The sequence below is a fragment of the Lithobates pipiens genome, unplaced genomic scaffold (genome assembly GCF_037356315.1).
Source record: "Lithobates pipiens isolate NorthernLeopardFrog02 unplaced genomic scaffold, aLitPip1_a1.2 Scaffold_18, whole genome shotgun sequence".
In the NCBI taxonomy this organism is placed as follows: Eukaryota; Metazoa; Chordata; class Amphibia; order Anura; family Ranidae; genus Lithobates; species Lithobates pipiens.
In genome coordinates, this window is record NW_027507758.1 from 626055956 (window position 1) to 626068225 (window position 12270).

The 12270-nt window shown below is 51.4% G+C and overlaps 1 protein-coding gene across 1 annotated transcript; it reads right to left on the reverse strand.

The window, feature by feature from the left end:
• Positions 1-8659: 8659 nt before the first annotated feature.
• LOC143990365 (uncharacterized) lies at positions 8660-10530 on the reverse strand. Its single transcript, XM_077490394.1, has 4 exons — positions 10429-10530; positions 9368-9493; positions 9156-9279; positions 8660-9039 (listed from the first exon to the last, which is right to left on the reverse strand). Exons 1-4 carry the CDS (start codon positions 10513-10515, stop codon positions 8987-8989), a joined length of 390 nt encoding a protein of 129 aa, XP_077346520.1. The 5' UTR covers positions 10516-10530; the 3' UTR covers positions 8660-8986.
• Positions 10531-12270: the final 1740 nt, after the last annotated feature.

Consider the following 12270-nt stretch of genomic DNA (forward strand, 5'->3'; position numbering starts at 1 on the left):
GCCCACCATCGTGTGACTCCTCCCACCATTCCTTGACTCCTCCCACCATTGCGTGACTCCTCCAACATCCCGTGACTCCTCCCACCATTGTGTGACTCCTCCCACCATCCAGTGACTCCTCCCACCACCCCATGACCCCCCGCCATCCCGTGACTCCTCCCACCACGGTGTGACTCCTCCTGCCATCACGTGACTCCCACATCCCCTGACTCCTCCCACCACCCCGTGACTCCTCCCACCACCCCATGACCCCCCAGCCATCCCGTGACTCCTCCCACCACTGTGTGACTCCTCCCCCATCCCCTGACTCCTCCCACCATCCCGTGACTCCTCCCACCACCGCATGACCCCCCGCCATCCCGTGACTCCTCCCATCACTGTGTGACTCCTCCCACCATCACGTGACTCCCACATCCCCTGACTCCCCTGGATGCGTCACTGGATGCTGGGGATACGCGGACCTTCCGAGTCTTCTGCAGTGCACCAGATCCGCCCGGTGATTTCCGCGACGACTTGCTGGGACCGATTGCCCCCACTCACAGTGCCGTCCAAGACCACTGCGCGATGCTGTCATCTCTCCTCCGTCTACCGCAGCCTGGCGACCCCCCGCAGGGAGCCTCTGCAGTCCTTCCATCCCAGAGGGGCCACCTGCCGCATGTCCCTGGAGCCCAGCAGCCATCTTCCTGGGTGTTCCCCTTGAAAGCCCCGCCCCCGCCGCCTCCATGCCTTGAGCTGGGGCCTCCCGGCTAGCTTAGCTCCTGATCTGGCCTTCCTAGTGCCTCCCCCCACATGGCTAGAGCCAGAAGGGCGCTTACTGGAGCCCCCCCTGCCGAAGGCCCTGCCGCTCGCTTCACGGGCGGGCCTGATGGGGCCCTGCTATCCCTGCCACGCGCTCCACTATTCCCAGGGAGGGGGGAGAGAGGGGGATCCGGCGAGAACTGAGCCGGCGGCCGCTCGTGCCGTCTCCCGGCCAGTCCGCACAGCTGCTGGGGTAGTCTCACCTAGCGCCGCCACCAGCCGTGTCTCGAGCCATCCAGGGCCCCTGGACGCCGATTCGGCCTTCAGCCTGGCGAAGAGCTCCTCCACTGCAGCTCGTTCTTTCCAGCCCCCATCCCCCTTTACAGTGTGCTCTGACGTCCTGTTAACACTTTTATGCCTGCCCTGCGCCTATTTTTCTTCTTTATTTTTGCTCCGGGCTTTCTTTCTCGGCACAAAACCGGTGTTGTGTCGAGAATGGTTTTCCAATGAAATCTGTTCCCCCTGGCTCTCGGCTGAGATCGGAACTCCGCCTCTCCAGCCCTCTGTATTGCTGCTCCTCCTACTCTACTCTGAATGCTAATCACCCTCCTACCGCCCCTGCCCCATGCGTGTTCCCAGTTTTCTGTGTAAACCAATTTCGGTATAGACACTTGAAGTTCTCCCCGCGATCTCTATTATTATGTTATCATTATCAGTCCAACAATATCACCTGGAAAAATGAAGACTCTCCTATTATTATTATTACTTCACCCACATATTATATTATCTTACCCCCGTCAATTATTTTATATTAATTATTGTTAAACCTCCTATTATTTTACATTATATATTATTACCTCTCCTATTATTTTATTTTATATATTGTTAACCTTCTTATTATTTTATATTTTTTCTTGTTAACCTTGCAATTATCTTATATTATGTATACTCACCCCTCTTATTATTTTATAATATTTATTGTTAACCACACTATTATTTTACATTATTAATTATTACCCCTCCAGTTTTCTACATTACATGATTGTAGCCAGCGCAGTGCTTCCTTACATCAGTGTTCCCTGCGGAGTCCTCCCTTACATCATTGTTCCCAGCGGAGTTCTCCCTTACATCAGTGTTCCTAGTGGAGTTCTCCCTTACATCAGTGTTCCTAGCGGAGTTCTCCCTTACATCATTGTTCCTAGCGGAGTTCTCCCTTACATCAGTGTTCCCTGCGGAGTTCTCCCTTACATCAGTGTTCCCTGCGGAGTTCTCCCTTACATCAGTGTTCCCTGCGGAGTTCTCGCTTACATCAGTGTTCTCAGCTGAGTTCTCCCTTACATCTGTGTTCCCTGCGGAGTTCTCCCTTACAGCAGTGTTCCCTGCGGATTTCTCTCTTACCTCAGTCTTCCCAGTGCAGTTCTCCCTTACATGAATATTCATAAGAAAACCAGCCTAGGCTTGTGTGCTTGGCCTGGGCAGGGCAAATGGGTCAGCTGCCCAGTGTCCTTTCACTGCTTGGGGCCCAAAGCAGAGCTTCCCTTTAAGCCCATGCGCTGTCCGCAAATGTGCACAAAAAATCACACACTCTGTCTGGCACAGAGAGACATCAGTCGGTATCAGCTTAGCAGCACGCTCACACAGTGCAGCAACCAGTTCCAGTGTCAAGGTGCGGGCCGCGGGTGGCCGGGTCCTTGCGCTCCACTGACGCTCTGGCCCCGCTCCTTGCTATGCTGCCTCTAAACATGTGTACGTGATTGGACTTGGAGGAGCACGGAGGCCTTGGAAAAAGGAGTCAGACCTCGGCACAGATTCAGAGCTATGCTGGCCAGGAGGACTAGGTAGGTATTTTTCCTCCTCCCCTGGCTCCCACGCCGCACTCCATGTGTAGAACTGCAACAAACCATACATTTTTAAAATTTAATGGGCACACTGGCAGCATTTGATGTGCACACTGGCAGCATATGATGGGAACACTGGCAGCTTTGGTCGGCACAATTGATGGTACAGTGGCAGGGTTTAATGTGCACAGTGGCAGCAATTGATTTTTTTCAACACATTTTTGTGCTGCGGCCCCCCCCCCCCAAACGTTTAGAGCACCAGCCGCCGAGTGATGTTGTGGCTGTATATTTTTTTTATAGAGCATACAGCATTACAACAAATAGATAGCATTAGTGTATTTAACTGATTGATGGGCTTATTTTGGGCCCTATTGATTCACATGTATGTGTTTTGGCGGCCAAACATTTGCACAGGCACAGCAGCCTATTCATTTGAATGGGCTGCCATGCCTGTGTTTCCTGCAACAAAAAATGTGCATGCATCATGTAATAGGCTGCGCACACCTATGCCCATCAAGCAGTGAAATACATGACCTGTGTAGCCCAATTGTCCCTTTTTCCTGACCCAATACCACTTACCAGCCCTCTTATAATCTTATAATAATGAGACCACACCTTCTCTTTGGAGTAAACTGGCCACAATAGCATTTATTAACACAACCAAATTTTTACTCACTCCAAAGATATGTATATAAATATATATATATACAACCATAACCAAAACATTTTAAACAACTTTACAAAATCCAGTCTGGTGATCTCTGACGATGACCCACTTTAACCCAAACACCAACCTCACTGCGGCACCTTTAACCTACCAGGCGTCCAGCTGTGACCGCTCAGAGACCACCAATTCCTGCAGTGAAAACATCCCAGTATTCCGTCCACCGTTCAGGAATACACCGGAGGGGCCCATATTACCGATGAGCCTCCCACCCCTTTTAGATCACCTCTGTTTACCGCCACCATCAAAGACCACCAGAAAGATAACGCCACAGCCTGAAAGGGTGACTACCTTACCCTTGAGGGCAACCCCACACCCGCAATGCTTTTTGAATGCTTTCCTGTAAACCCAGGGACCATAAGTCAATACCGACATCCGTGAGATGCACCCAGTCCCTCCTCAGGTACAAACCCACATTAGACTCCAGCTCCCTGTGTCTAATCACCAACCCCCATTCTTGACCACGAACCTCCCCACCGCCTTATTCACCCGGATCCTCGTCTTCTGAATACTCGCCACCGATCTCGCCCACCTCCACTGCGTCCGGGCAACAATGTCCGACCACAACAGAATCGTATTCGGAAACCTTGCTCGGAGTTTTAGAAAATCGGCCTTTATGTCTCCAAGCAGGTCCCTAACCTTCCGGACCCCCAGGTCATTCCCACCAGCATGTATAACTAACACGTCCGGGGGCCTGTCCAGACACACATACCTTTCCACCACACTCATAACCCTGTCCCACTGCATGCCTGGGATGCCCAACCAATGTAACTCTGCTTCTCTCCTGGAAATCCCCAGCTGCCTCCCCTCTGGCCTCATGTCTCCTCTCCTGGCCCCCCAACAAACATACGAGTGGCCCACGATCCAAACGAGGGAAACTGAACCTCCATCTGAAATGAGAAACCAGAACTTACTGACAGAGGAACCCCACAGCTAGCCCACAACAACATTGTAACCATACTCAACCCATGTTTTCACCCTACATCATTGTTTGTTTTTTGTTTTACAAGAAAAACAACTACGGACACCCCCACTACCGAGACTGCCCACAACCGCCAGCTGTGGTCTAATGTAGGACCGAAACCTATGCGACTCCCAGCGACCAATCCTGCGCACCGATGCCTCATCCAACCCACACCGGGCCGCTTCCATGGCCGCTCCGATGCGGAAGGAGTGTGAAGCATATTCCGACCCCACCAAACCGCTATGCACCAAACATCGCCGAAACACTGACACAAACTGGAATCTCGACAGGAAGGACCCATCCTCGTGGATAAGGAACGGACCCTCCCTTCCCGGCCTCACCCCACGATACCCCTGAACCGCGGCCACCGGGCAAACCTGGGACCCCGTTAACTGAAACACGCAGACTTCCACGCCCCTACCCTGCTGGTCAGTTTTTGATCGCCTGATAAGTAGACGAACCCTAGTATCCTTCGCCCTTACATCCCGGTCCAACAGCCCCCCTTCCTGGATAGGCTGACCAACTCCCCCCGAAAAGCCCTATAAAACGCTAATAAAAAGGCCGCTGTAAATAACAGCACCTCGAACTTTGACGTGCAAATTGAGCCCTATTGAGCACATATGGCCATCAAAATCTCAAACGTCACCAGACGTCTCGTGTCCCCTTGTTTCGTCTGCTTCCGAAAACCCCGCAGCATCTGACGTACCCAAAAATCTTTTGTCCAATCCTCTGACCCCAGTAATTTAAAAAGGAATGACAAGCCTGCCATTTTCTTATCAATCGCGGCCGCTGAGCGCCCGCCCTCCATATTCCGGACCACAAAATAAAGTACCAGCAGACGCCAGTCGCTGGCATCCCCATCCATGGACACCTCCTGTACCAACCTCTGCCATTCCCTCCATACCTTTTCGTATGCTGTCCAGGTAGACCCACTTACGGACCTGCGTATCCATCCCGCGGCGACTCCAAGGGCAGCGCCTACATCCACCCCGGGCAAGGAATTCCATCCGCAGCCGCGCCAGGCGCAAGATCCCTGAACTTGTCCCATTGAAAACGAGACAGTGAGTCAGCTAAGGAATTATCCACCCCTGGGATGTGAACGGCATACAGGAATATGTTTAAACGCAGGCACCGAAGGACTAACTGGCGTAAAACTCCCCCATGTTATCACAATTAATTCGCAATTTCAAGTTCCTGCAACTCTCCCCCACAGCTCCAATGCCAGCATGATCGGAAAGAGTTCCAGCAATACCAAGTTGCCCAGGAAACCCGCATCCTTCCATGACTGCGGCCACGGTTCCGCACTCCACTTGCCTTGAAAGAACGCACCATGGGCTCCCAACGGGCCTTCAAAGCAGATGTAGACCTCGCTTTTTGCCGCATCCGCCAGCCGCACCGCATCCCTTCTCTTCTCCGGCGCCTTAGCCGCCTCCCCGACCGCACTCGAGCTGGCCGGCAGCTCGGCAGGTGCCCCTGAAGCGCCCGCACCCCGGTCACAACCGCGCCAGCGGCCAAGTCAGTTGCCGGGCACCACGCCTGCGCTGGACCACTCGCCCCTTGTTCGATCTTCCTAACCAGCTCCTTGAGCCCCAAGAGCAGACCCCCCAGGCTGCCCTGCGCCACATGCGTATCCTCCACCCCTGACGCCGGCAGGACTACCTCCGCCCCCCCGGCCCTGTCTTCTCCTCGCGAACTACCCCGTGCAAGCAAGTCATGTAACAAGGATGTAATGGAAACAGAAGATTCGCACTCACCAGGCTGCCCAGGACCGGGCCTCACAGCCGCCGACACCGGACCCAACGGAGACGACCGACCACGATCTCCCTCTCCATCTGACTCCGACAGTTTGCCTTCGGACCTCCCGTCTGCGACCACGTGTTGCTGGCGTGGGGTGCGAATCCCGGAAGAGCCTGCTCCTTCATCCTGGGGTCTGGTGCGCTGTGGAAGAGAGTCCCTGCTCCTCCGCCCGCCAGCCCCGCCCTCCCGCCTAGGCGACATGCTCCGTCGCCGGTCCATCCGACTCCCACTGTCCTGCGACTCCGCGACCACCCCGCCGGCCCTCTGGCCGCTCCTCCGCCCAGGTTCGTTCTGCCGAGGACTGGGGGCCGTTCCTGATGCCTGGTCCCCCACCTGCTGACCCGCCTGATCATGCCGTCCAGGCCGACAGCCTTCTGCACCTCCTCTTGCACTGGATGGCCGCCCAATACCCTGGCCACCCCTCCGTTGTCCGCTGCCCGGGCTGGGACTGGGGGGCGCGCCTGTTGCCCGGCCCCCCACCCGCTGAGCCTCCTGCCCCTGCTGTCTGGATGGACCTGCAGCCCCCGACCCTCTGGCGTCTGTGCTGCGCCCCAAACATCTGCGCCGGGCTGGTGGAGGGGGGGGAAACCTGGGAAAAGCTGGCCTCCTCCACTGCAGTGTCTGGGCCCCTCCTTCTCGCCCCCCTCGTGGCATACCTGCCGCTCCTGACCCCCGATGGGGTGGAGGCTGGGGTGTCCTGCAGCTGGGGGTGAGCCACCGCTCCGATCCCCCTCCGATCCCCCCCTGCAGCAGCTCCCAGGGGGCCCCTCGGACCGACATCGGTGCCACTCAGGCGGCCGAGAACGCCGTGCCTGAGGTGTCATCACCGCTCCCCCGCCGCACCTCTGTCCGCCGCCATGGCCGCTATCTGTTGTTGGAGCCATGCGGCGCCCTGTGTGTCCAATGCTGTGCGCAACTGCGCCAGAAAATCCACCACCGCCGCCGCCATCTTGGATACTGAATGCACAGAGCGGGAGGGTGCGTCTGATTGCTTCCTCCTCTGCTCTCCAACTGCTAGCATTGTCCCTGCTAGCACGTAATGGACGCCGTGGCTCCGCCCACCCCTAATCCTTAAAGCGGCCATACACTCCCCTTAAAACGGCGACTGTGCAGTCCAGCACATGTCATGCCGTCCCTGCGCCTAGCTCCCCCTTGTGGATGCTAGCTGCAGGACTCACTTTTTTTTTGGAAGGAAATCGTGGCACTGTTGTGAAGGGGGTCTACAAATTATTATTTTTTTGTATAGTTTTTTTTTGCATAGATTTTGCAGATGTTGTGTTGAAGAGCATAATTACATTGTGAGGCCTGAAAAAAAGGTTTGTCCAGGGCCCAAACCATATTAAAGACGGGCCTGGGCTGATGGAGGCTGTGATTGAGAGCCGGTTCACACAGGGGCGACTCAGATCCCACTTCAGGTCGCCCCTAATCGCCTTAAGTCGCGCTACATGTAAAAATCAATGTAAGTGAATGAGAGCCGTCTTAATGCACGCTACTGAAGTCGCTCCGACTTCAGAAAAGGTTCCTGTACTACTTCAATCCGACTTGTAGGCGACTGGTACCCATTGATTTCAATGGAGGTCACCTCCAAGTCGGATCTCCGTCTATATGGAGGCGACTCTCACAGAATTATCAGCTCTCAGGAGGGAACTCCACGCCAAATTTATTTAAAAAAATTGGCGTGGGTTCCCCCTCCGAGAGCATACCAGGCCCTTAGGTCTGACTCCTTTTTCCAAGGCCTCCGTTCTCCTCCAAGTCCAATCGCGTACACACGTTTAGAGGCAGCATAGCAAGGGGCGGGGCCAGAGCGTCAGTGGAGCTCAAGGACCCGGCCACCCGCGACCCACACCTTGACACTGGAACTGGTTGCTGCACTGTGTGTGCGTGCTGCTAAGCTGATACCGACTGATGTCTCTTTGTGCCAGACAGAGTGTGTGATTTTTTGTGCAGATTTGCGGACAGCGCATGGGCTTAATGGGAAGCTCTGCTTTGGGCCCCAAGCAGTGAAAGGACACTGGGCAGCTGACCCATTTGCCTTGCCCAGGTCAAGCACACAAGCCTAGGCTGGTTTTCTTTTGAATATTCATGTAAGGGAGAACTGCACTGGGAAGACTGAGGTAAGAGAGAAATCCGCAGGGAACACTGATGTAAGCGAGAACTCCACAGGGAACACTGATGTAAGCGAGAACTCCACAGGGAACACTGATGTAAGGTAGAACTCCACTGGGAACACTGATGTAAGGGAGAACTCCGCTAGGAACACTGATGTAAGGGAGAACTCCGCTAGGAACACTGATATAAGGGAGAACTCCACAGGGAACACTGATGTAAGGAAGCACTGCGCTGGCTACAATCATGTAATGTAGAAAACAGGAGGGGTAATCATTAATAATGTAAAATAATAGTGGGGTTAACAATAAATATTATAAAATAATAGGAGGGGTGAGTATACATAATATAAGATAATTGCAAGGTTAACAAGAAAAAATATAAAATAATAAGAAGGTTAACAATATATAAAATAAAAGGAGAGGTAATAATATATAATGTAAAATAATAGGAGATTTAACAATAATTAATATAAAATAATTGACGGGGTAAGATAATATAATATGTGGGTGGAGTAATAATAATAATAGGAGAGTCTTCATTCTTCCAGGTGATATTGTTGGACTGATAATGATAACATAATAATAGAGATCGCGGGGAGAACTTCAAGTGTCTATACCGAAATTGGTTTACACAGAAAACTGGGAACACGCATGGGGGCGGGGCGGTAGGAGGATGATTAGCATTCGGGGGGTAGAGTAGGAGGAGCAGCAAAGGGCCCGGGGTAAGAAAGAAGAGTGAGGATGCTTTATACAAAGAGTAGAGCAGTCAGAGAGGCCATATACAAGTGTTTTTAACCCTAGAAATGCAGTGGAAGCTTTATTGGGAGGGGGAGCCAAATCCGACAGCAATAGTCCCATTACTGGATCCATCTGTAGGAAACACACACACTGACTGAATACATTGTTTCTATGTGTTTATCAGATGATGGGGGATCTAGGTGGAGCCTCCGTACTGCTCTCTCCTTTACAATAAAGTCTCCTCTTACCCGGTGATGTGAGGGGCGGCTGATTGTCCATCATGGCGTCCTTGTAGAGATCCTTGTGTCCTTCTAAATACTCCCACTCCTCCATGGAGAAATAGACAGTGACATCCTGACACCTTATAGGAACCTGACACACACAATGATACAGTCACCATCCAGACACACCCCTTGTCTGTTACTGGATAATGTCCCAGATTTCCCAGAATCCTCCTCACCTCTCCTCCATCATCTCTCTGGTGACTTCTAGAATCGTCTTTGTATTTCTCTATGCTATCAGGGAGGGAGGTGGAGGCGATGTGATGGTCATATGATCTCCAGTAAATCTGTATATATAGAGAGCGCTGCCAAAAAATCAAGATTATTAAACAGTTTGCCACTTGTAAAAAAATAAACGAATGAACAACACCAGAAAATACAACCAATGTTAAATTTATCAAAAAGTCCCATTCAAATATTAATTACATGAAAAATAAGAGTTAGGTGAACAGGTGCTGGTGCCATTATTAACACATAGCCACTTCCAGGAGACCCCACATGGATGTGCACTCACCACAATGGATGGATCTTCTATTACTAGATAGGTCTCACTGCGCTTTTTTGGTTGGATACACTGTGTATCTTGTCACCAGCTTGACCATTCACATGTACCTGGATGTGATTTCTTTCAATGATATACACTGCCATTCCTCCACTAATAAAAGTGGTATAATCTGTTAATATAGACCAGCGGTCTCCAAACTGTGGCCCAGGGGCCGATACGGCCCTTTGCTTGCCTTTACCTGGCTCTTAGGGCACTATTCCATCCACTGACACTAACACTGGGGCATTATTCATCCCACTGACACCAACAATAGGGCACAATTCCTTCTATTGATATAAAAAAATGGGGCACTATTCATTTAATTGGTACAAATGATGGGGCACAGTTCCTCCTACTAACACCAATGATGGAGCATTGTTTACTTCTACTGGGCATTATCAACTCCTACTGGCCCCCCTAAAGTCTAAACTGGCCCTTTGTTTATAAAGTTTGAAGACCCCTGATATAGACTTATGAGGTGAGAAGGTGATTGGTGGGACTCCAAAATAAAGTGTTCCAGCCACGTAGGTGGGGAAATGTTGTGCCCCTGAAGGGGTTAATCTAGGTTTCCACACTATATATGTGTGTATCATCATCTGCTGGAGATAAAAGACATCACAGTGACTATGGAGGAAGAGGACGGACATGACGGGGGGGGGGGTTACTGGGTGTAAATAGAAAATAAGATCTTATTACCTCCTCTGCTGCCACTTCCAACAATGTCTTCTCTCTACTTCCTCTCGACTCACCTCTCACCCAGAATTTCCTGTCTGTAGCTGACATAACTTCCGGTCAGCAGTTGACATCACTTCCGATCTGTAGCTGACATCACTTCCTGTCTGTCTTCCATAGAGACTGCCTGTCTGGGTAGAAGTGAGATCTCCATCTTGTGGAGATCAGAGGAACTGCAGCCCTGAGAAACATCTCGTAGTGTGAACACGGCCTTGTGCTATGTGTGTATGTACTGTATATCCTTATAGATGGGTCATCTCCACTCCCACCAAGGGGGATAGTAGAAATATATTACTGCCTACTCCGGCCTTTATCAGCCAGGGTTCCTCCAAAGGAATTTATGGATTCCCTCAGAATTTATCAATTTCTGTCTTTCAGTAACAACAATTTCATGATAATGTAAAAATGTCCTTTCACTGAAATGAGGGGATCCTTCTCCCATCGGTCACCAATAAGGGAACAATAAACAGATCACTTGTTTGGGTTTAGACTAAATTTGCCTTGTTTGAGGGGGAGAGAATGGCTGCACTGAATGGGTATTCAGCCATGTTGAACCTTCAGTTGCAGTATATGACTACCAATGCTAAATGTGAGCTTCCCTCTTCAGTGAGTGCAGTTTTTAGTATGAGTGTGTATGAAGAGGCGGAGCTCTGAGTGTGTATGAAGAGGCGGAGCTCTGAGTGTGTATGAAGAGGCGGAGCCCTGAGTGTGTATGAAGAGGCGGAGCTCTGAGTGTGTACGAAGAGGCGGAGCCCTGAGTGTGTACGAAGAGGCGGAGCTCTCAGTGTGTATGAAGAGGCGGAGCTCTGAGTGTGTATGAAGAGGCGGAGCCCTGAGTGCGTATGAAGAGGCGGAGCCCTGAGTGCGTATGAAGAGGCGGAGCTCTGAGTGTGTATGAAGAGGCGGAGCCCTGAGTGTGTATGAAGATGCGGAGCCCTGAGTGTGTATGAAGAGGTGGAGCTCTGAGAGTGTATGAAGAGGCAAAGCTCTGAGTGTGTATGAAGGAGTGGAGCTCCTGCGGGAACAGCGGTCGGAGGAGGAGTCTAGGAGGGAGATGACAGAAAGAGCAGCAGACTTGCAGTAGTGAGCGAGGAGGATCCGGTTCCTTCGCCATCGGAGGTGAGGAGAGTGTGAAGGATGTTGGTGACTCTGGTAGATGAAAAGCTGGGAGTCTTTTTCAACTTTTCTTAGAAAAAAAGAAAAAGGGAGAAGTAAAAATTGGATGAAGGGAAGGAAGGTAGGAGAAGAAAGGGGTGAGACAGAGAGGAAAGAGAAGGGAGCGAAAAAGGAAAAGAAGAAGACATGGCGGTAGCTGAGCTTGCGAGTTATCAAAAGGGATAGGTTTGGCTATGACCCTATCAGGAGCTGTCCCTCATCTGAGTAGATGAAGGCATTCCATATATCCCAGGTCTTCTTATGAGCTTCTTGCTTATTTTGGGCAGTGAGGATCAAATCCTCCATTTTCTTCACATCCTCCACCTTCCTCAGCCACTGTACGATGGTTGGGGGGAGTGTTGTTTCCAGTGGAGGGGGATACACGCCTTTGCTGCATTGAGTAAGTGAGGTATAAGTGATTTCTTATATGTTTTAATAGGGATCTTTGAGTGATGTAGGAGAAAGAATGCGGCATCATCTGGAATGGTGTATTCTGTGAACTTCTGTGTGATTCTGCGGACCTCTCCACAGAAATCCTTTAGCTTAGGGCAGGACCAGAAAATATGGATCAGAGTTCACTCCTCTCCAGCACAGCGCCAACACCAGCTCGAGGAAGAGAGAAAACATTTCTGTAGTCTGGAGGGTGTCAAA